Below are 24,541 nucleotides of genomic sequence, written 5' to 3'. Positions count from 1 at the left end.
GGACTCCGAGGCACCCCTTGCTGTGCTGGCCCAGCTGTCCTCCCCCCCCCCCCCCGTCCAGAGCCACCTGCAGGGCTGGGCACAGCAGCCATACCTACTGGCAGGCACGGAAGTAATTCATTTTATAACGTGCCCAGCACAGGCCCTGGGCCAGCAAGCAGAGGCCTGGCCCTCACCGCTGCTCAGGAGCCCTGGGCCGCTGGGAGCCCCTCACTCGCCTCCAGCACTTTGTCCCCCAATGCAGCTTTGACACTTCGAGGCCCTTCCATGTAACTAATAGCCGATGTATAAACAGGGCAAGGAGAGGGAAGAAAGAAGGACTCTGCCCTTCTAAGTAAAAGGCGGAAATGTGGGAAATACGGTAAGTGCGGGGCTTCCTCTTCAGCTTTTCCAATCAACCTCAAATCTAATTCTAAATTGTATGTGTGTTTTCTGACACCATCAATTTTCCCATCCATACATTTCCTCATGATTCAGCTTTTCTAACCACTTCAAACCCACCTTTCCGATCTGCAGACTTGCCCTCCGGCAGGTGGGGGTAGCTGGTGAATCGGAGGATGGGGGGGCGACCGAGTTCAGCCACCGGCTGCCCGCGCCTCCTTCCTCCAAGATGGAATTTCCTCTTGGGGTTTCCTCTGTGTCTTCCTAGTCTTGCCAATCGAGCATGTTTTTGTCATCTCCTAGTGGATAGATAAATCGCCCTGCCGCGTCATCCCGGGGGAAGGACCCAGCAAGGTGGCGGGCTCTGTGTAGCCAGGTTCGTTTGCAGTAGAGAAACTCCTAGTGATTGGGACCACCCTGCGACTGCTCTGACTTGCAGATATGGGACAGGAGACTTGGCCAGTCCATAATCTCTCTCTGCCTCTGTTTTTAAGGCATCACAAGCCTGCTGGCCAACGGCGTGTACTCAGCCGCCTACCCATTGCACGATGTGAGTAACCTTGACATACCCTTTATCTCTCTGTCACTTGACTCCCCAGATCCCCATGGGCCACACCCCCCGGGAGCTGCAATTATCCTGTGGTCACAGCTTCCTGCTTGGCTCTCTCTGTAAATGTCAACTGCACACAGGCCTGCCCTGTTCCCCCGTGTGGGGCTGAGAAGTTACACACAGGCCCCTCTTTGCTGGCAGAACAGTCCCACCGAGACAGAGCGTCCAGGGCAGACACTGTGCTGGATGTATGGGCACCTTGCAGCCAGCTGGTCCACACAGTGTTTTCCCTGGCCTGGCTCCCGCCCCCGCCCTTCCCCACCCTGCCTCGTCCTGTCCAGCCCAGGGCTCTGGCAATGACCAGGGCTCTACATGTATATATTTCGGCAGAGCAAGCGGCCAGCTTCCTGAGCTGAGTCTCCAACTCCCACTGGTCTCCCCCTGACAAATATAGCCTGAGGCCATGGCTTGGGGTGGAAAGAGAGACGATGATGCTGTCTTCTGTTTCTGTGGAAACGGGGGCTGGAGTTCACTAAGATCAGGGATCAGGCCATGGGGCCTGAGCACTGTGGGAATCCCGGAAGGAGGCTCTCTGGAACTTTCCAAATGATGGCAAAGACTGGGAACCCAGAGGCTGGAGGGAGAGAGGATGAGTCTGGGAGAATCAGGAGGCCCAGAGTCCAGCCTGGCCACTCACTCTCAAGGGACTTGAATAGAGTCAGCACCTTGATCTCCCTGAGCCCCAGTGTCCCTCTCCGTGGGTTGGGATGTCTTGTTCTGACTGATTGCCAAAGCGGCAGTGGTGTCAGAGCAAACAGACAAGAAAAGGGCTCTCAGGAAGAGAGGCTGGGTTGGACCAACGTGAGTGCCAGGTAGCACAGGGCACTCCGCCCAGATGGTCCAGGGGAAAGATGTGCGGCTGATCTGCCAGTATCACCCTGTCACCTCCCCCTTGGGAAGGCTGGGCTTTGCACCTGTGCATATGCTGTACCACCTGCCTGCAATGCTTTTCCCTGCCTCCTCCAGCAGACAAAAAGCTTCCGTGCCAGGTCTCCCTTTTTTCTTTTTCCTTCTTCCCTGGCTCTGCTGACTTCCTCCTTCCTCCACTGTGCTTCTGATGCCCCTGGCCCACAAAGACACCACTATCCAGCCACGTTTTGTGATCCCTGGTACGAGGCTGGGGGCACAGAAGCCGTGTGTCTCAGGGGCTCCTGCCTGCTTGGAGTCAGCCCTGTGAGTCTCAAAGCTGAGACATCAGTGTGTCCGGGAGTCTGCTGTGTGCGTGCGCAGCACTGTGTCTAGCAGGAGCTTTATTTTGTTCAATCCGATGCAGGCACGGAGACTCAGAAGTTTAGTCACTTGCCCAAGGGGGAGCTGGAGACAAAAGCAATTCCTGGTTGTCACTCTACCACTCCATTCCCTGGAAGGGCCACCGCCTCTTCCTCCTCTGTGAAAAGCCGAATGCACCGTCACCTCGGCCCTCACCACTGCATTTGTCTGAGGAATCCCTTCCGTCAGCAGTTTAAATGCGCTGAACAATACTCCCTGAACCCCTAGGCCTGTTGCCTGACACAGTCCCCACAAAGGACCTCCAGTATCACATAGGGAAATGAATCTTTCTCAATCAGCATTGGAGCTGGCCCTGCGCAGGACAGCCTGCGATATGGGGTCCCTCTTTAAAGATGGAGAAACAGGCTTGGGGCACTTGGGCAGCTTGCTCAGGAACGTAGTCAAAGAGTTAAACCCAGAAACTCTGGATTGTGGCTCCCTACCTCTCCTGGGAATAAGGCATGTTCTATCCATGAGTTTTCATATAGCTGAAGGGTACCTGCCCTGTTAAGGACCAAGGTTAATGTTTAAACATGTGGAGAGGCAGCTCCCTCCGAGCCCAGCCGTGTGCATCCCGCACCCTTAACAGAGCAAGGGGCAGAGCCGTCCAGCACGCCCTCTGTGTTCTCCACATCTGGCTCCTCCACTTGCCCTTCACCTGTGCTGTCTGCATGGCATCTCCCAGCCCCTTGCCCATGGTGTTCATTCACTCATTCATTCATTCATTCATTCAGCAAGAGCATCTCCCAGGTGAGGTGCTGGGAGCCAGCCAGAAGAGCAGCTGCTGGGGTTACATGTGCTGTAAGAACCCCACGTTCTGTGCAAGGCCCTGAGCAGCTCTCTCATAATTAGGGTGTCAGCTGTAGAGAGAACTTTGATACTTCTGGTGGCTGCTCAGTGGCTGTCTGGCTTCTTCCTGGTTGACTTATGCCCACCTCGATGTCACCAGCGAACCAACCTCTGGTATAGGAGTTGCTGCTGGACTCGTGAGGCTGTCTCCTTCATGGAAAGAGGTGCTGGGATGTACCCAAAGGAGCAGGGCCCCACGGGTGAGAACCCTGGGAACAAAGGAGCAAGAACCCTAAAGACTTAGGGAGAGCAGGCCATGCTATTTTCAGAGCACTTGAATCAGAGATGCAGCATTAGGCGTCTTGTTTGGGTACGTGGCCAAGTCTTCCCCACCTTGCAAGGGGTATTAAGGCCATGAAGGCTGCTAGTGAATGGAGGGGACCCCAGGGAGAACCCAAGAGGCCCAGAGCTTTATGTGCCAAGTGATTCTCAAGACCAGTGAGCTGGCCTGGCCACATTCACACTGCGCAGGACCGCTCTCTTGCTGCTCCTCCTTACTTCTTTCTATCAAAGGTTGACATCTGGGCTCACTTTCAACTTACACATTCTTCTTTTCCTTTGAACTTAGACCTGGACGTGAGTCAAACTTAGCTATGGGTTGGGTGCAGTGGTCCAGAGATACAGTGGTCACATAACCGATCACTCCTCTTAGAACACCGGAGGATAAAAGAAGGGAACACCACCCAGGCAGGGCTAGGAGCAAGACACAGGTTGTCCTCACGGGGTAGAATCCAGGTTCACATGATGGGTGCAATTCTTCCTGTCCCACAGAGCTCCTTTTCTTCCCAAGGCTGTGGCTTCCCCTGGGGTCTTCTGGAACCCTCTCTGTCACAAGGGGAGGGTGGCTCAGGCCATCCTGATGGTGGACAGGCAACAACAGGACTTGGGTGGCACTTCTGATGAAAGACACCTGTTTCACACACTGCATGAAATTTTGTCCCGGAATTGCCGTGATCTGTGTCGATGAGGACAGCCAGAGGTTTTTTGAAATGCTGTGAATGCAAGCTTTTCAGAAGCTGCGTGGCTCGGTAAGAGCTCTCCTTTCGTCTTGTTCACAGGGAGACTACGAGGGGGACAGTATTGAGTTCAATGACAGGAAGGTAAGTTGCCGTGGAGCAGGGAGAAGGTGGCCCTTGGGCTGTGGGCTGCGGGGGGCTGGGGATCTAGGCGGAGCAAGAACCTGACTTGTTTGCCTGCGTGGTCTCTCTTGGGCTGCTTGTTTTAGATTCTGAGTGTGGCCACATATAGGGTTGCTGCTTCCCCTCCCTCGTTTTTGGGAGAAAAGTCTTAACCTCCAAGCTTAGCAGGATATTGTTAATGTGTGAGAAGAAAAGAATCCTCAGAGCCTGCTCCTTCCATGGTCCTTTCTCCACCAAAGCTGGCCAGGTGAAAGAAACCCTGCCTTCCCAGGGTGTCTGAACAATGGCCGGGACTGTAGCGGTCTTGGAAGGCATCTGGTCTACTCCCACAGTGCTCCAGGTGAGCAGACTTGGGGCCCACAGTGGCCAGGTGCTCAGAGAGCCGCAGTGCCCAGCAGCACCCTGGGGAAACCTGCTTGATGGTGTTCAAGTCAGTATTTCTCAAACTTGTCTGTTCTGGAATCCTTTTTAATAGAAAATTCAGGGGGTCAGGGATTTAGCTCAGTGGTATAAGCGCCTGCCTGGCAAGAGCAAGGTCCTGAGTTCGATTCCCGGCACCAAACAAAACAAAACAAAAAAATAAGATAATAGAAAATTCACTGAGATGGTGTTCCAAGGAACATCCTTTGGGGTACACGAAGTCATCCTGTCCTTTAGTGGCTGTTGTCCTCATTTCCCTGGTGCTCCGGAGCCTCAGTTCTCACTCTCCATACCCTCACTCTGTACCAGGGATTCACTGTCCTTCCCCCAGGGCTCCCCAGGGAGCCGCCCCACATGAGCATTCCCCTCCCATCCCCAGCCCTTTGCTCCTCCTGCCCCCAGCATTCATTCAGGAAGGTTCTTTCCTGCCTGCTGCCCCCATGCCAACGCCCAACCCCAGCCTGCAGCCTCCACCCAGCACCCACCCCTGCCACTCCTCGTTCCCCAAGGAACCCTCCCTCGGGGGACAGCCCTCCCAGGACCCCGCTGGCACGGCCTCTGTCCCCTCACAGACTGCCTGCCAGCAGATGGTAGGTGGGGAAGCTTCCTAGAGAGCTTCACAATGGTGGCCTTGTCCCAACTCCCAGGGCCCAGGAGCCTCTGTGGATGGAATGTCCTTCGTGTTCAGTCTCTCTCCAGCCCCCATACGTGTTTTTAGGTCTGTGGTGCTTGCTGCAACTTGCCCGCCCCGGGAACCCAACTAAAGATGCTATCTGATTTAGGACAAAAATTACATATTTGGTTATTTTTAGTGTAACATCTGGCTTTTTAGACCCCATGACTTGCAGAGCTCCCTCATCCAATGCTGTTGGAGAAGCACAGTCCCTGCCATGACCTGTCCTGTCCAACTCTGGCCTCTCAGAGTCCATCCCCCTCTGTTCCCTTGTGCCCCTGCCGCTTGGCTAATGCCCTTCCTCCGTCTAAAAATACTTCCTCTGTGGACACCAGCCACCCTCTTCTGGCTGGATTCAGTCCTCCGACCCCTCTACCCAAAGCGGGGCTCTCTCCCAACCTCCAGCCACACTGGATGCCTTTTTAATCTCAAGATGGCTTAGCTGGTGGTCACATCAGCAGGACATCTCAGGCAGGTACTTATTCAAGAAATGTTTACTGACTTTTTCTGTGTGCCAGGCCCAGCTATGATCCTCTACCTGGAGTACGCCTACCCCAATTAATTTCATGTCCCAGCAGGGAGTACAAAGCCTGGTCCATGGGATAGTCTGAGGTTAACGGTGAATGGATGGATGGACGGATGGATGGATGAGTGGATAGATAATGATGGTTAAATAGTAGTGGGTGAAAGGAAGGGAGGGAGAAAGGGAAGGAGGGAGGATCAGATAAATGTTAGCGTCCTAACTCAGAGGCTGGAGCATGTCTTGTTCCCCTTTGAAGGTGGTACTTTAAGGCTTGGTTCTGAATGTGTTGCCATTGCCATGAACCATGAGGCTGAGGCTTCTCCATTTGTGCTCCCGTGAGAAGCAGGAGCCCTGGATGCCTGGTCACAGGTTTCGTACAAGACCAAAGGAAAGTGCAGCAAGCACATTTTCTGCGCTGAGCTGGAGACCGGGTGGGGATGATCAGGCCAGAGGCCGGTCTGGCCGAGGCTGCCTCATCAGTCTTCCTTTGGGATCATGAGCCCTGGGCCCTCGGGCGAGTTCTACCTGCATGAACTAAGCCTGATTAAGCAGGCCCTCACCGAGGGTTGTATGTGCATATTCAGGAGTACAGCCAGGCAGTTGCAGTTCCTCCTTCCCAAGATATAGGAGACTAAGTCAGTCTGGGGCTCATAGAACAGGGTCCAGCTGAGACCCCAGGGACCTGTAGCTGCCCAGTCCAGCATGGGGTGGAGCAGACCTCAGTCCACACCTGGAGAAAATCCCCCGTGCCCCAGCAAGCCTCCCCATGGGGTCTCAGTCTAGTCTCCTACAGCTACTGAGAACCAGAAGATAGGTCCTGTCATTCAGTAGCTGCTTACTGAAAGCCCATGACCCGCCCCAGGCCCTGTCCCAGGCACCGAGGATGAGAAGCAGCCTATGTGCCTGGTCCGCTGTTCAAGAGCCAAGCTCCACACCCATGCAGGCCCGCAACTGTGCACTGCCCCAGTGTGTGGGCCCAGAAGGGCTGAGCTGGAGTCCTCGGAGTGCAAGGGCCCCCTCCCTCTGGTTTCAGCCCTCCCAGCCCGGTGCCTGGCTCCTCCTCTGTGCACTGAGGCTCGCATGGGTCCTTGCATTTCTTCATGGGTAACAGTGTTTGATTTCTGCACACTGAGAACACAGGGTGATGGGCGTCCTCTTCTTGGAAGGAACAAAAGTCTGCAGTGATCAGGCGTTACATAGAAAGCCACTGGGGGCAAGATCAAGGCAGGCAAAACCCAAAGTTTGCACTGTGAGGCTCCCTCATAACTTACTAAAACGTATTTTGCTCTTTTAAGTAATTTTCTTCCCTGCTTCTTGGGGTATGTGTATTGACTTTGGATGAAACATAGCACCCAGGCTCACCAGGGTGTTATTTCTGAGGGCCCTGGAAGGAGCCCCAGGGAGATGGAGATACCCCCTGCGGGTAGATCCTTGGGTCCCCCTCCACACTCAGGGAGCTGGGGCTCCCTGCAAGCTGCTTACATGTCCTGGAGTCGCTGAGACTCACTTGAAGGAATTTTTGCCCATCAGCTCAGGATCTCTCAAGTCAGGGAGGGAGAGTGTCCTAGTCAGCTCAAGCTCCAGGAGCCAAGTAGCACCAGAAGTCCAAGGTCAAGGTGCTAGCCCGCTCGGTCCCAGTGAGGGCTGTCTTCCTGGCTTGCAGACAGCTGCCTTCTAGCCTGGTCCTCATATGGTGGGAGAAATACCTCTTGTGTCTCTTCCTCTAATAAGGCCACTAGTCTAGGATCAGGACCCCTCATTCAACCCTGATCACCTCCCAAAGGGTCGCCTCTCCCAACATAGTCACGTGGGGGTCAGGGCTTTTGCATATGAATTTGGGGGTATACCTGTTCAGTCATCACATAGAATATTTGGGGTGATGTTTTCACGTCTCCACAGGAGATCTGATTCTAGGAGACTGTACCCCTGCCAGGTTTTAAATTTCAGTGTTGCCAAGCATGCCTTCTCTGGGAGGCTGATGCAGGAGGATTGCCACTTCAAACCCAGGCTAGGCAATTTAGCAACTTAGCAAGACCCTATTTCAACATTAAAAAATATTTTTTAATAAAAAATATTTAAATGTTAGGGAGAGAGGACCCATGCAGTGTGAAAAGGCAGGGGCCCACAATGAGTCCATGTGGCCACCCCAGCATTGCCTCCTGCCATCAGCTCCTGATTCCAGCAGGGAAGGACTCACTGAGGAAGCTGGGGGCCCCGCTCCTCTGCACCTGAGCAAGAGGGAGAAAGTGTCCCCCTGTAAGGTGTATGCAGCCTAGATGCCCCTCACTGCAGGTAGCAATCCCCAAGGACGGCCCTGAGCCTCTCTTCCACCCCACCCAGCTCATCCACATGTATAGCGCCCCCACTGTTCACTTCTGCCAAAAATCCAGCCTTCACCGCGTGCTCCTTGGCCCCGCCTCGCTCCCCAACCTTGGCTGTGAGGCTATAGCTCCAAGTCCCGCGTCAGGGCTCAAGGCCCACTGGAGGGTTTCAGGAGCTGCCCTTTGTGTTTGTGCATTCAGGGAGGGGCAGGAATGGAACGCAGGGGGCTTCTCCCTGTTCATCACTTAGGGTCGCTGAGGTTACCCAAACAAGCTGCTCAGATTCCCCAGGCTCTGGAGACAGTCTCCCATCCTGGCCACCCTCTAGGGGCTGGGAAGAAATCAGGGGGGCCCCCGCCCTGCCAGCACCTTGGACTCTGGGTTTGGATGACGGCTTGGCCCTGGGAACAGGTTCAGAGGTGGGCAGAAGGGGAGTTTCCCTGGGCCTGGGATAACTGTGGCCCCCAGGGCTCCCTGCCTCCTCGTAGCCCTTCGGACTCAGTAATTTGGTGACTGCCCACATAAGGGGAGGGGTCGTTTTACCCAGCCATCCTGCCACAACATCATCCTCAGGATGCCTCTGCGTGTTCACACAAGGCTTCCAATCCTCCAAGCTCATTACCATCCCTGCCAGAGCCTGGGGGGCGGGCAGGGTGTGTGTCACTTTCATTTATGCCACCAGCGCTGTTAATCAGGCAGCCCATCTCCAGAGATAAACCTCCAGCTATCTTTGCAGCCCATGAGATTTTTTTTTTTTCTTTTTTGCCATTGATATTTCTCTGCTCAAAACCCTGGTGGTTTCGCATCCTTTGTAAAGAATGATTTGGTATCTGACCGGCATGACCGAAAATCCCAAACAGAGAGGCCTGGTGATGGCAGGCATTGTAGGTCACATCACAAAGAGCTGAGATTCCGCAGTCTGCCAGGAGCACCTTCCCCAGCCCCACCTTCACCTAGAAACGCAGGCTCAGGGGCTAGGGATTTAGCTCAGCGGCAAAAGCGCCTGCCTAGCAAGCGCAAAGTCGTGAGTTCGGTTCCCGGTACCGGAGAAAAACCCCCCAAAAAAATAAAATAAAAAATAAAATAAAATAAAATAAAATAGAAACGCAGGCTCACTCTGGCCAGTGCACAGCCAGCTCTCACTAAGTGTTTGTTGAATGAATGAGTGATGTGGTAATGGCTATAGCACCACTGTGCTCTGGAGGGAGTGGCCTCAGAATGGGACCCTATCACCAGCTCCTCACACTTCTCCTCTCCAGCTTCTGTATGAGGAATGGGCGAGCTACGGGGTCTTCTATAAGTACCAGCCCATCGACCTGGTCAGGTAAGTGGGGCCCATCCAGCCTGGCACCTCAGGCAGCGGGAAGCAGGTCCCTGGTAAAATGTCAGTCAGGTAGAGTCCCTGTGTTTCAACCACTGTGAATATCCAGTTACCCAGGGGCCTGTTAGAGCTTGAAGGCTGAGTGGGAGGATCTGGGGCAGCGTTTATTCACAGTGACTGGGAGACAGGCACTTTCCATCACATTTGCTGTCTCCTTGTGAATCTACTGTCTGGCCTGGCCCTGGCGTCTTGGTGTTGTGGAGCAGAAGGAAAGAGCTGCCTTGGGTTTGCCAGAGTTTGGGGAGATCCAGGGCCACCTCCATTTCCACAAGGCAAGATGGAGGGCTGCCAGCTTGGGCAGCATGGCCTGTGGGGACTTGCACACCAGCGTTTGGCTCGTACAAATCCATTTAAATGATAGAGGTTCCAAGGCACTCAATAGGAGCAGTCACTGGTTTTCTTGGCACCTCCATGCCAAGGTTCATTCTAGTCCTTACCCCAAGCGGGCCTTGGAGTGGGGCTGACAGCCTCAGAGACACCTCCCACCAGTGTCACGGGTGGAGGAGCACCCACCTTCCCAGGGCACTAGAGAAGCGGGTGGGGATGTGTAGGAACAGCAGAGAGCACCTCACGCCTGATGAGGTGTCCTAGAGCCCTGTTCTCTGCTTCTTGGGCAACAGAAGCTGTAGCCCCAGGCTGAGTGGGTCCTTGCTGCGGAGGGCAGGTGACACGTTTTTCCCCACAGCATGAATGATAGTAAATGTGTCTCTGGCTTTGCGTCTGGGTGTAGGAAGTACTTCGGGGAGAAGATTGGCCTGTACTTCGCCTGGCTGGGGGCATACACCCAGATGCTCATCCCTGCCTCCGTCGTGGGAATCATTGTCTTCCTGTACGGATGCGCCACAGTGGACCAGAACATCCCCAGGTAGGTGGCAGCCCCTCCCCTGTGGGCCACACCCCCTTCCTGCCCCAGAGCCACTTCCCTTCTTATAGGGACAGAATCCATTAGGACTGTGGCCTTCAGCCACTTCCTGTGCACACGCTCAGCCTCCAGAGAAATCCCATGCCTGGCCACAAGCTGTCAGAATGAAGTGCTCATGACCATCTAAATGCATAGGCGTCCTTCTCAGCCATGATCTTCCTAGGGTGTGTTTCATATTCAGGGAAAGATTTAAAATGAATACCAGACCCACGTTCATACTTTGAAGTGATTGTTGTCATCATTGTTATTTGCCTGTTCTATGTAATGTTTGCTCACTCTATGGTAAGAAAATTCCCTGCACCATTGGGCAGTCAGGAAGAGAGACCGATGTTGGAGACCTTGGTGCAGGCTGGTGTGAGAGTGAGGCCAACTCCACCAGCCCAGCCTGCCGAGCAGCAGCTGCTTCCATCATGCCCAGGGCCGTGGGGCATCTCATGGGAAGGGGGCCAAGCCACAGCCAGAGATGGTGCCATGCAATCCACCAGGTCTTTGCATGGAGACCCCATGTGCCTTCTGCTAGTTACCTGGGGTTAGGACAAACAGCAGGGGCTCCACAAAATGACCAAGACCCCGGAGACCAGCCAGCTCGTTTCTGAGTTCTGTTCTCCCAAAGTCCACATCATCCTCTGTGAGCCCCTCTCCATCTCCTGCCAACCTGAGGAGCACTGTGCGTGTGTGCTCAGGCCCCGAGCTGTCAGGGACACCTTGCCAACAAGCATCTTGATGTTTGTGTGGTGCCTTCCTTGTGCACATCACTGTGCTAGGGAACTGAGACCCTAACGGGGAATCTGAGGAATCTGAACTGGACCTGTCTTGCAGAAGCTCATGGTCTCCAAAGAGTCCAAAGACAGCTGCTCAGTGACTTTTCTAGCGACCCTGTGAAGTATCTTCAAAATAGAGCCATAGTTTGGAGTATTCATCACCAGTTCTGGTCAGTAAAGAGCCAGTGAGTCCTTGGACTTCAGAAGAAGCTGGTTCTTAGCAGTCCAGAAAGACTATATCTGGTCAATTTTTGTTTAAATGATTTAGGACATGAATAACACCTCAAATATTTCACCCACCCAGAGTCAAAGCTCTACAGGCCTTTGGCCCAGCCCCATCCAGTGCTATTTTTGTCCTAGGCAGGAGAAAGCTTGTCCCTTTGTTTGCTAGGGTGATGTGAGGTCCTTGCACCCTAAGTTTGATTAGGGTAAAAAGCAAAGAAGGTCAGACCTAGAGGAGGGGTTAAGGCTGGCTTTGCTGCAAGAGCTCAAGGCTGAGGGAAATGGCAAGTGGAAGTGATCCCGGGAGCCCCCACCTCCCTCCCTCCTGAGGGGAGGAAGCCCTGCCAGCCCAGGGTGTGGGCTCCCGAGAAAGGCCACCAGGATCCTTTTGACAGTGCCAGCTCTGCCACCTTCTGTCACGTGGTCAGACATGCAGACAGCAGTTGGTGCCAGAGACAAAGCCAGTGCCCAGCCTGTCCCAACCCTGGTCACCGCCCGGTCAGTACTTCGTATAGAAACAGGAGATGTCTGGTCTCCCCAGAGTCCATCCAGCAGGGAGGCAGCAGCCCATGTGGCGCCATCTTGCCATGCAATGCCTCTCCCACCTTCCCTGAAGAAAAGATCTTCATGCTCCTTGTCTTTATGTTGGCTGAGTTAAAACCAGCCGGAAAAGGCTTATTGTCTGGCTGGTGGCATTTGCACTGGAAGTGGAGGCAGGGAGGAGAGGCCATAGGGCCTCTCCCCAACCCGCCAGGCAAGGTCATCCCTTTGGGTTGCCTTTCACCCACTGTCCCCTGGGGGAAGGGCTTGGGACATCAGAGACGTCCTGAACATGCCAGGCACGCATGTTGGTTTGTTTCAACCTCCTGGCAACCCAGTCGTTGCTATCCGCACCTCCACTCGGCAGATGAGGAAACTATGGACTAGGAGTTAAGAGGAACTTGCCCGAAACATTAAAGCTGAGGTTCAAACCTAGAGTGGCCAGTGCTAGAGCACACTTTCTCCTACTGCCTGTGGTGCTTGGCCCTTCCCCCCAACTCCTCCGTGCACACGCACACAGACACACATGTATGCACACCTCCCCAGATACTCTGGGAGAGCAACCTTTCCTCCGTCTTTCCCCTGCCAGGCACAACACCGGGCAGCACAGTGTAGCACATGTGCCATCCTGAAATAGACGTGTGGGAGCCACCAGTAAAGGAACAGAGCTGAGCCGGGACGCCCTCCCTCCTGGGCATGGAGCAGCGTCCCCCAGAGCTGGTGGCAGATGTTTCTAAACCCCAAATGCCATGCACCAGGTGTGATTGTGTAATAAGTTCATGGGTATCCAGAAATCTAAAAAGCAAAACAGAAAGCACCCACTCTGGCTGTGTCCCAGATGACCGTCTAACCCCTGGGAATGAGCCTCCTGCCTGAGCATCTATTTGTAGATCAGGGTCTGGTCCAAGTTCACAGGAAGGAGAGAGTTGAGGGAAGGTCATGGTTGGAAGGGCTGTGTTCTGGCCCCTCTTCCTCATTTTCCAGGAAGAAAGGCCAAGTTGGAAACTAGAGGACTTGTGGGAAGAGACAGAGTATAGGACAGTCTGTCAAGCACCTGGCCCAGGCACCCGACCTCAGCAGGGAACCTCTGTGGCCCCCGAGAGCAATTCTGTGCATAGGGTTTGACAGGTCAGAGACCGAGCTTCAAATCCCATTGTGCTGTTGGCTCTGGAGAAATTACTTCCCTTCTCTAGGCTCCTTTCCCCATCTGCAAAGGTGGGCTTGTAATTCAGTACTGTCGTCCTCAGTGCTCTTGTTCACCCACTGGTGGCCTTTCAGTCTGCACAGGAGAGAGCCTGGGCTGGGGCCTCGGGTCTCACGCAGCTCCCTCCCCTGCGTGCTGTGTGTGGCTGCACCCCAGATGGCTGTCTGCGCAGCAGGATGGAGCCTGCCGTGACTGAGTTTCCTCAGCCTGGATATCTTGGGGATGTCTTCCTTTCATCCCAGCCTCCGGGAGAGTCCCGGCGCCCATTCTCTGCCTTCTGAGTGTCCAGCACACCCAGTGACTGTCATGTCTGGATGCCCAGTCTACACCACAGGGCAGCTGCACACCAGCACAAAGAGAGATGCTATCTGACAGTGCTCAGCCCAGTGCCTCCGGAAGCGTCAGAGTTCTCACTGAATTTCACTCTCTGCCTCCTTCTGTGTCCCAGGGCCTGGCCAGATGATATCCATGTGGAAACTTGAACCCAGGTTCCTTAATGCAGTTCTGATGGTGCCCAGTGATGAGAGGGGGGTTGATGGAGATGCTTGGCTCAGGGTTGGTGAGACACAGGCTGTACAGTTGTGTAGTAGATGTCTGGATACCATCACTGAAGGAAGGAAGTAAAGCAACAGTTCCAAACCCCGTGCCCTACACACTGGGCCAAGGCGAATGCTCCTCTTTCAGGGGCTTCCTGGTCCCAGTCCCTTCTGGCTCCCAACTCTGGCTTCAGGAGGTAGGAGGCTGGTAAGGGCTGGCTGCTGCATGTCTGCAGCTTCTGGTTAGCAAGTGGGGCTAACCCTGGTTAGCAGGTTGGTGAGCACCACTACCCTGGAGTCACCCTGGAGGAAGCACTCTGCTCCCCTCCTGCATCAGGCAAGCCTGGATGCATCACAAGTAGGGTCAGTTATAGAGTCCCAGAACCCCATGCAAAATGACATCACAGGGCCCTTGCGGAGACACCATGAGGGATTTTAAGGCAGCAAGCTTGGGGCCTCACACTAAGCCTGGGGTCCTGTGGCCAGAGCTCAGGTTAGCGACATCATGGGTGTCACACCTGGCCCTGGGCAGTGCAGTGGGACAATAGTGACTGAAGCCAGCGGATGTGCCTCACTGTCTCTGCTGTGGTGTGGACTAGGGGCCTTCGTCACCGCAGCATGGCCCCAGGAGGTGTCCCTTCCGAGTGACAGGGGCCGAGGGCCACCCTTCTCTTGCAGCATGGAGATGTGTGACCAGAGGTACAACATCACCATGTGCCCTCTCTGTGACAAGACCTGCAGCTACTGGAAGATGAGCTCGGCCTGTGCCACGGCCCGCGCCAGCCACCTCTTCGACAACCCAGCCACTGTCTTCTTCTCTGTCTTCATGGCCCTGTGGGGTAAGCGAGACCAGCAGTGTGTGGGCCGCCAGTGGTGACATGGTGCCTTTTATCTGAAGCACCCATAGTGGGGTTTGCCAGGGGTGCACCCAGACTGCAGTGGAAATGACTGCCACACCACCGGGTCTGTGCTGATCAGAGATCTGGGGGTTTATTCTGACCCTGCCAAGAGCCAGCTGCCCCTTGGGACAGTCCAGGAGAGTCCGAAGACACTGGTGTCCTGGGCTGTCAGCACAAGAAGGGCAGCTGCTTCAGTACATGGTGGCCAGGGCTCCACAGCCTCCCCTACCATGCTGCCCATGCTGCCCATGCTGACCGTGATCCCTGCAGGCCAGGCCCGGGGACACTGTCTCTCCTTAGTTCCTCATGGCCTCCCTGCTAGCTTCCTGTGCCTATTCTCATACAAGGAAACTGAGGTCCAGAGAGGCCATGAATATTCTGGGGTTGCACAGCCTCTGAGGAGTTAAGGCAGACACGTACGCATAGGCGCGCGCGCGCACACACACACACACACACGTGTACACACATGCTCCCAGGGTGCTGCAGAGCAGTGGCCTGTGCTACCAGTAGATTCTTCTTCATTTGAGTGTCCCCTTCCGGGACAGAGCCTGGCAATATAGGGCAGCACGTGTACAGTTGTGTAGTAGATGTCTGGATACCATCACTGAAGGAAGGAAGTAAAGCAACAGTTCCAAACCCCGTGCCCTACACACTGGGCCAAGGCGAATGCTCCTCTTTCGGGGGCTTCCTGGTCCCAGTCCCTTCTGGCTCCCAACTCTGGCTTCAGGAGGTAGGAGGCTGGTAAGGGCTGGCTGCTGCATGTCTGCAGCTTCTGGTTAGCAAGTGGGGCTGGCCCTTGTCTGCAAGCAGGACTCATCACAGTGTTAGCCGGCTGAGGGTTTGGGATTTGTGTGGTGAATAGCCGCGATGTCCCCACTGGTCCTTGGGGCCTCCGTCCTCTCATCCAGAGCCTCTGGGCTAACAGGTGGGGCCAGGCACAGAGACAGCACAGGAGGGAAGGGTGGGAAGTCAGGAGGGCTTCCTGGGAGAGGTGTGAGGCCCTTGGCTGCGCTCTGAAGATATGGCAAGCGGGTATTTGTGGCAGAAGAGCCACTCGGAGAGGCCAGAAAGCAGCCCTGCTGGCTTCCTGCTGTCTCACCTGGCCCCTGCTGCAGGGCACAGTCCTGGGGCTGGAAAGTGCACCAGCTCTTTCTTTGCCACCTGGGTGCCCAATGGGCATGTGAACACTGGGTGCCCAGTGTACCAAAGTTGATCGCTCTTCATGGCTCTGTGTGCCTCGCTGTCTGTGTGACTTCTATCCATGAAGAGCAGATGCATCCCGTTCCTAAGTGGAAACAACATGTCTCTCAAAGATGTGCCTGCCTCCCTGAGGTCCAGGCCCTATGATGCCAGCTCAGGTTCCTCCTGACTGAGGGGCAGCCACTCAGCGGTGCTGGCTCCTCAGAGTGGGTTTGGACCAGGAAGACAGGGCCAGATCTGCAGCCAGCCAGGGATGGCTGTGGGAAGGGCTGAGCAAGCCCGAGGCCCAGGTGCTGGTCTGTGGGCTGCACGCCTCCCCCTGCCTGTCCTTTGGTGCCTGCATCTTCCCCCACCAGAGTCCAGCACCCTCTCCTGCTCCAGAAGCTCTGTCTGGTCTGGAGCGTTCTCTGTGGATGTGCAAGAGCATTTTCAGCAAGGCAGAGGAGGCAGAGGAGCTGGGCTTCACATCCGTGTGGCCTGACTTCCCACATTGGGCCTGGGTGTAGCTGCCCCTGTGTGACTGGGAGGCATCCGAGGAGCAGGGAGCAGAGAACCTGGCCTGTCCTCACCTCCCACTCCAGCACTGGCAGCGGGGCTGGGTGCTTGGCCAGCTGGGTACCAGTGAGGGTGTGGGTCCGGGTCTCCCGGCAGATGCTGTGCAGCCCTCTCTCTCCCCAGCCCACTAGAGAGCAGTCAGGGGGCCTTTGGGGAAACCCTTTGGCATGGGCTTCATCCTGTCCTTGTCCGCACTGCAGCCCCTGGCACACTGGGCTGGAAGGCCGGCCTATCAGAGCATCTCCATGGGGTCCCCACCCAGCTCTGCTCCCTCACGCAGGGCCCCTAGATCCCTGTGAAGCTGCGGACCCAACACCCACTGGGGGTCTGCAGGGTGCCTGTGGATACACGTGAGCCTCGTGGAGCCCAGCCACCCCAGCCACTAGGAGGTCATTCAGTGCCACCTTTTGTGGACAGCCAGTTCCCCTGTGTGCACTCAACCCCCACCCCAGACTCCAGCTCCAGCTCTGCCACATCACCGCCTCTTCACTGTAAGCTCAGATTTTCATCTGTAAAATGGGCTTGAGATGAGATGAAATCGTGGATACAGTCTCAGCACGGCTTAGCACACCACTGGCACTCAGTACAGTATGTTGTCGGTGCCACCTCATCACACTGCAGTGTCATGAGGACTAAATAAATCCTATATGAAAGTGCCCACAGTGTGCCTGGCATGTAGGAGACATTTACCAAATGGTATTGATGGAGTGTGTCACATATCTGGCACCCCAGCAAACCATGGGAAGCAAAAAACGATGTATCCACTCCTCCGAAAGCTCACCATGTAGGATTCCAAGGGAGCAGTATGTGCAAAGGCCCTGTGGTAAGATATAGGCCCAGGGAAGAAATCTGTGGGAATAGGCAGGAAGATGCTGGACTATCCTGGAGAGGCCAGCAAGGACATGCTATAAAGAACTTAGTGTTCTCACAAGGAGGAACCAGAAGCCAGGGCAGGTCACCACTGTGTCCAGGATATTTTCCTGTCTGTTGCCTGAGGCAGAGGCTGTAAACAGAAGAGGAAGCTCCTGCAGTGATTAAGAAGGAGTTAGCTCTGACTGGAGCTGGCAGCTGTGGCTTTTGCTGGAGACCACTGTGAGCTTTGTGGAAGGGACTGTAGTCCCCACCTTGAGATGTACCACCTTCCCATCTGTGACTGCCTGTGACAAGAAGGCACTTTGTCCTACAGTGGGGGCTGGACTCTGGGAAAGCAGCTGAACCGAAGGTGCAAGAGAGGCAATGGGAGCCTCATCCCATCTTCCCTCCCTGACCCTGGGAGGTCCCTGACTTGTCTCCTCACTTCCCTCTTTCCCAGTTTAAAGTTCTGTGAAGAGCCACCCCGAGCCCCTGGTCATGACCACCCCCATAAAGGGCTGCAGTGGTGTAGAGTCCTCTGCTAATTCTCACTTGGTGTGAGCTCCAAGTCATCCAGAGATGTGGGTGTCTCCACTAAGTGCTGTTCCTCTGTCGCACAGGGTACCCTGGAGATGTCCAACCCCAAATCCTGCCCTCCCCAGGGGCTGTCACCCCAGCCTCACGTCAGCCCTGGGAATGGCGCAGCCCCCTGCAGTGCCTCTGTCACGTCCCCTGTGGACATGTCCACTGTTGAGCGACCCTCCACCCTGGGCTGGGGTTTCAGGGAGCTTGCAAAAGCCCAGATCCTGGGCCCGGGGGGTGTAGCTCAGAGGTAGAGCACACAGGTGACATGCATCAGCACCAAAAGCATGCAGACTCCTGGGCACCACACCTGACCTGCTAAAATGGGGCCCAGGGCCCTGGAATCTGCATGCTGAGCAAGCTCGGAGCCGCCCCGTGTCTGTGGTTTTCTGGAGCTTCTGATCCACCTATGGCCCCGTCCTCTCTTCCTACCCATCCCTCTGTCCAGATTCACTGCCAGTCCATCTGCCCACTCCCAGAAGTGGCTGCTGTTCTCAAGAGCCCAGCACTGCCCTCCCCTGTCCTTGAGGTGGTGACATTAATGGCCCCACCCGGGCTGGGTGCTGGAAACAGAATGAGTGTGATGTGGACATGCTCAGGCCGAGCCTGCATGTGCCGGGAGCCAGTGCTTGGGTCCTCCTGGCTGGTACAAGTGGGCGTCAGGTTTTTTTGTTTTTAAATGTGGAGGACATGTAGCCAGGGTCTGGGACATTGGGTTGGGGCTCAGATCGCAACTCTGCCTTATGCCGAGGCCTCTGTCAGTTCGCCAGCTTCATCTCCTTCACAACAGAGCAACCAGCCACTCAGGTGGGCTGAGCAGCCCCATGCTGAGCTCTGATGTGCAAAGACTGACGCCTCCACAGTGATGGGACCCCATGGGGCAGATGAGCGCAATGAAGCAACCTGCACCAGCCTATGGCCAGCCTACACCTGCCAAGAGGCAGAGGCCAGACGTGAGCCCCATTGTTCTGGTTCCTGTGTTGCTCACCAGCTGTGCCCAGCGGAGCCCTGCTTAGTCCTGACACAGTTACCTCAAATGTATACACTTACCTGGAACAGCTTCCTCATCGGTCTTCATAAAGCCACGCCTCTTACCTGTGTAGACTGACTATCGTCTACTGACTATGGTCTACTCCCTGTGTAGACTGTCTTAGCACTCTGTGAGGTCTGCCTCAGAAAGCCCCCAAACAGCCCCAGAAGGAGGGACTGTTATTTTCTCTGATGAGGACACTGAGGCACAGAGAAGTTAAGTGACTTTCCCAAGATCACACAGCTAACAGAATGATCGCAGATCCACGGCCTGGCCTGTCTGCCTGCAATGTCCTAGTGGATGCCCTGGTCACATCTCTCTACCCATTAGGCACCCTCTTGGGGGAGCAGGACTCAAACCCGGCAGTAAGGGGTACAGAGGCAGCAACACTGCCCACGGGGTGGGACTCTGCTGCTTTCACAAACACCCGCTGCTTCGGCCCTCAGAGTGTTGTCCAGCTCCTCTGCCCCTGGCCTCAGTGGCCAAGCAGCCAGGAGGGTCTCGTTCTCCCGAGATTGGGGAAGGGGAGACCCCAATGTGCCCGTCTCTCAAACAGAGATTCAACCAACATGCCCCATTTTGGAGAAAAAAAAAGTCACAGAAAAGCCAAACTACCCCCACAAAGCCTTTTGGAAAAAGGGAGCTTATTTAAGTCAGGACGGAAACAGCAGGCGGAACGAGGTGGGCCTGAGCAGTCTGGAGCCATCCACCCCCGACAGCCTGCAGGGCGAGTGCAGAGGTAAGGACAAGGCCCCGCCCTGCTCTTTCACACCGGCTGTGAAGTGCAATTAGCGCAGAGCTCCTGGTTTTTTTTTTTTTATTCCTCATTCAATTACTCGTTCATTTTCCTCTATGGGATCATTTTCCTGCTGGAGTCTCTTCTTCCATTGTGTCCTTTTCCTGCCCTCCAGCTGTTCTGTTTCTGCTGCACAGTTGCACACAGCAGCCCCAGCCCTGCTCCTCAGGGAGTGGGGTCTGGGTCCCCCCTGCCAGCCCGTTCAGGTCTGGGTTTTCGTGTCTTCCCCCATCCCTGCGGGCCGATCTTCCCGGAGCCAGCGCTCTGATCCTCCAGTCTTCTGACTGCTCCTGCCCGGGATGCCTGACATTTCAAAGCCCTAAATAAGATGTCACATTGAGCCGCTTTGAGTCCCATTTAGCTATTTGCTGGGATCAATTTTCTGAAATTATAGCATAATAATGGGTTTTCACCGCCTGTCAGTCCCACGCGGAACAAAGGAGCTTATGGGATTTCAGCCCAGCTGTGGGAAGCTGGGGGGAGATGGTCCTGACTTGAATGAGATGCAGGAGGTGTGGGTGACACCCGCTTGGGCTGGGCCCCACTGAGTCACCTGAAGCTGGGTGGGGACAGAAGGGAGTTAGAGTGCGATTGTCCTCCGAGATTAAAAGGCCAGTGGCAGGTCACAGGCAGAATATTCAGGGGATAAATAGTCAGGGTGTCGGGTGTCTCTGTCCAGAAGCAAAGGGCTGGAGGCCTCTGCCCACCGTGTACACTGCAAGCTCAGTGTGGAGTGAGTCCTGCCCCTGCTACTCCCAGAAGACCCCACTCCACCCTCCAGCTGCCAAAAGGGGGTCTGCACTGAGCAGCCCCTTCCCTGTGCAGAGAGCAGTAGTTAGTGAGGCTGGCCCCTGGCTGTCCTGAGCAGACCCGCAGACTGCACTGCAGCCCCACACACCCACTGCTCAGGGGTCAGAGCGTAGTAAGGGCTCGTCTCCTAAGGCACAGATGGCACCTCTCACCGTGTCCTCATAGGGCAGAAGGACCTTTTACAAGGGCATTTACAAGGGTCCCATCCTCAGGACCTGGTCACCTCCCACAGGCCGTCTCCTAACACCATCACTTTAGGGCTGAGCCTAGCCCCTCACTTTATGAATAAGTTTTGGGGCCACACAAATACGCAGTGCATAGCCAGTGTATTAGGAAAGTGACAGTCAGATACAATGTGTCAGCCTGGGACAGGGGCACGTGTCTGTTTTTGTAAATGTGGCTGAGCCAAACAAATTATGCCGGTGGATCATTTCCACAGCCTGGCTGCCAGGTTGCATTCTGGTCCCGGTCCTGTCAGAGGAGGCCCTTGTCATCATGCTAAGACAGTAAGCTGTGTGCGTGCTCTGGATTCAGTACCTGCTGCCTCTCTCCGTGACCCTGTGCAAGACACTTAACCTCTCCATTCCTGTGTTCCTCATCCATAAAGCGACACGCTTTGCACTATCCGACTTACAGTTATGACTGTGATTGTGATTCCCTTAAGGAAAATGCATCTGTACAGAGCGTCTTTCCAGGACAGGTTAAGTGTGGACCCTGGACTCAAATGGGATTAGGTTGCAGTCCCACTTGGGCATGGCATGTAGCCTGCACAGCTTCGGTGTCCAGGTTCATATCTCTGAATGGAAATCATTCCTCCTGCGTGTGATCATCACCAGCCACCTGCTCAGGGCCAGGCTCCCAGCAGGATTTCTGTGTCTGTCTTTATGGTGTCTGTGGGATGTCCGGCTACATTTATATGCCATAGCCATCAACTCAGGATATTTAAGTTTATCCATCATCTCAAATGCTTGGCGTGGCGCACACCTGTAATCCTAGCACTCGGGAGGCTGAGGCAGGTGGATCGTTGGGAGTTCGAGGCCAGCCTGGGCTACAAAGTGAGTTCATGGTGAGACTCTGTCTCAAAAAGACAAACCAAACAAACAAACAAACAAACAAAAAACAACCACTTAGCATTTCTTGTGATGAGAATATTCCAGGTCCTCTCTTTTTTTTTTTTTTTTTTTTTTTTTTTTTTTTTTTTTTTTTGTCTTTTTGAGACAGGGTCTCACTGTGCAGTTCAGGCTGGCCTTGAGCTCACTTTGTAGCCCAGGCTGGTCTTGAACTTGCAACAATCCTCCTGCCTCAGCCTCCCAAGTGCTGGGATTACAGGCGTGCACCACCACGCTTGGTTTAAATACTTTTTTTTTTTTGGTACCAGGAATCGAACTCATAACCTCAGGCTTGCCAGGCAAGCACATCCCTGGTATGTGTATGCCGCTGAGCTACATCCCCGGCCCTCTTCTAGTGATTTTGAATTAGACCGCACCGTATTGTTGACAATAATCACCCTTCCGTGCCCTGGAACACTGGGATTTGTTACATTAACTGTATGTCCACACGCCTCCTCCTCTACCCTCTCCAGCCTCTGGTGGCCACTACCCTGCTCTTTGCTTCTGTGAATTCAGCTCTTTTAGCTTCCATATATAAGATGATCACATGATGCTTGACTTATTTTATCCCACATGATGTCTGGGCCCATCTGTGTTGCTAAAAATAACGTTTCATGCTTTTTTTCTGCATGGATAGTGTTCCAACGTGTGTGTACCACATTTTCTCTGTCCACTTGTCCATTGATTGACACCTTGGTTGATTCTACATGTTGGTGAACAGTGCGGCAGAGAGTGTGGTGCAGATGTGTCTTTGACATACCAATTTCTCTCCTTTTGGATAGATATCCAGACCTGGGATTGCTAGTTCATACAGTAGATCCCTTTAGTTTGTTGAGGAACCTCTGTACTGTTTTCCCCAGTGGCTCTGCTAATGTCCATGGCCACCAAAAGTGTGTCACCGTCTCCTTTCCCCTCCTCCTCACCTATATTCGTCATCGTCGTTTTGAAAGTCGCCCTTCTCACTGGAATGAGGTGAGGTCTCATTGTGCTTTTGGCTCGCCGTTCCCTGATGATTGCTGGACACTTTTTGTCTGTGTTTTCCTTTGAGCCATGTCTTTTCAGATCATTTGCTCATTCTTTCAATCAGATATTTTTCTGTGGAGTCATTTGAATTCATTTTTTGGATATGTCCGCTTGTCAGATGAGCAGTGTGCAACGATTTTCTCCCATTTGGTAGTTTGTCTCTTTACTCTGTTCATTGTTTGGGTTTTTGGTTTTTTTTTCTGTGCAGAAGCTTTTTAGGTTAATGCAACTCTATTTTTCTGGGATTTTGTCACCTGTGCTTTTACATTGTCATCTAAAATAATTTTTGCCTAGACCGCATTGGGGCCAGTTTTTGAATAATATCCGTCCCTTCCCACCCCTGCCCTGCTCTGCACCGTGGGGACCACACTTCCAGGCTTCCTGTGGTGTTGGCTACTTTCTTATCGTTGGGACAAAATACACAACACCCACAGCTTAGAGGAGGAGAGATTTCCTGTGGCTTACAGCTTCAGTCCCAGGCAGGAGCAGCAGGGTGGACGGGCAGGGTGGAGGAAAGATGCTCAATCACGGCAGCCAGAAGCAGAGGGAGAAGGGAGGAGCAGGGAAAAGAGTACACCTTCCAGTCACACACCGCCACCCCCAGGGACCACTTCCCACCGGGCCCCACCTGCTCACAGCACATTCAGCTCCGGACTCATCTGTGGGTGAATCTGCTGGTGAAAATAGAGCGCTGGTGATCCAGCCACCTTCCAAACACATGAGACTTTGGAGCCTGCGTAGAGCTAAACCGTACACCTATGCTCCCACTTCCTGTGGTTTCAGCCCCAGTGCCCTGCTGGGAGCTCAAGGTGCCTCTCCCCACCTCCCTGCCTTCCTGGAGCATCCCTCTCAGAGACTGTCTTCCTGCCTCTGACTCCCACCAGGAAGCCCCCACCATGATTCCAGATACTTTGGGGCAGCTCCAGATACTGGCTCTGGAAATCTCACTCACTGTCGCCACCCAGACCCTGGCACCAGCTTCCCGACGCCGGCCCCTGGGCGGTCTCACCATCACCTGCTTGGCTTCTCAGCTCTCCTCCTGTCTGTGTGGCCAGTTCCCAGGACTAAATGACCCCCTTTGCAGTCGCTATACTCACCTTACTGTGAAAAAGGGCAGGAGCATGGCGAAGGGGCTGTGTCCACCCAGACTGAAGCTCTGGGAGCTGAGCCCGGAGGGTCAGAGCCGCTCCCTGACAATTCCAAAGCGTGCTGTTCCCTGGAACACACAGCCTCTGGTTGAGGACCCTGTTTGTGGGTTCATACTGACAGTTCAGTTGCACATATCACTTTATTTCTATCCTGGTACCATTGCTTACCAGAGAAGCCACTTGATCCCTCTGAGCCTCAGTTTTCTTCTCTGTAAAATGGGGAAATAGGACAGGGGTCATAATGGAAGGTGACAGAGACTCCAGGAGCAGGACAGATGCAGTTGTGGGGGACTGTATTAGTTTATATCCCATGGTATGATGAAATACCTGAGGCAGGATCACTTTATAAAACAAAGAGCTTCATTTTGGCTCAAGGTTCTGGAAGTCTGAGGTTGAAAGGCAGCATCCAGTGCCACCTTTTTGCCGGCAGAGTCCTGTGCTGTCTCATAAAGCCATCAAGAGCTACTCATGAAGCTCCATCCACCCTGATGACCTCACCTAGTCCTAATCCTCTCTCAGAGACCTCCCTGTAAGCACCATAGTTTGAATAAATTTCCACCCTTCTAATTCCTCACAACAGGGATTACATTTCAACATGCAAAGGCTTGGAAGATGCTCCAACCATGTCCAAGCCATTGCAGGTGCCATGAGATGCTGGCTTCTTTCTGACTCTGAGGGGATTGAGCTGTGGCTTCCTGGATATAATAGTCAGCTTGTCATTGCTGGGACAAAACACCTGACATACACAACTTTAAGGAGGAAAGGTTTATTTTGGTTCATGGTTTC

General features: G+C 54.2%; 1 protein-coding gene across 10 annotated transcripts in view; it reads left to right on the top strand.

Moving 5' to 3' along the window:
* Nucleotides 1-24,541, top strand: part of Ano1 (anoctamin 1, calcium activated chloride channel) — a 149,089-nt gene that overhangs the window by 92,133 nt on the left and 32,415 nt on the right. For 7 of the 10 annotated variants that reach the window (XM_005384241.2, XM_005384240.2, XM_005384239.2 and 4 more), the window contains 6 exons: nt 296-361; nt 876-931; nt 4,168-4,209; nt 9,445-9,509; nt 10,297-10,431; nt 14,430-14,590. In XM_005384241.2, the coding sequence (XP_005384298.1) occupies nt 296-361; nt 876-931; nt 4,168-4,209; nt 9,445-9,509; nt 10,297-10,431; nt 14,430-14,590 (525 nt within the window). The remainder of the gene's footprint in view (nt 1-295; nt 362-875; nt 932-4,167; nt 4,210-9,444; nt 9,510-10,296; nt 10,432-14,429; nt 14,591-24,541) is intronic. The other 3 variants (XM_005384242.2, XM_005384247.2, XM_005384246.2) reach the window with 1 other exon arrangement.

This window comes from Chinchilla lanigera, unplaced genomic scaffold (assembly GCF_000276665.1).
Source record: "Chinchilla lanigera isolate Chin_1 unplaced genomic scaffold, ChiLan1.0 scaffold00021, whole genome shotgun sequence".
In the NCBI taxonomy this organism is placed as follows: Eukaryota; Metazoa; Chordata; class Mammalia; order Rodentia; family Chinchillidae; genus Chinchilla; species Chinchilla lanigera.
Note: the sequence above shows the minus strand (reverse complement) of the source record. Positions and strands in the feature narration are given on the sequence as shown.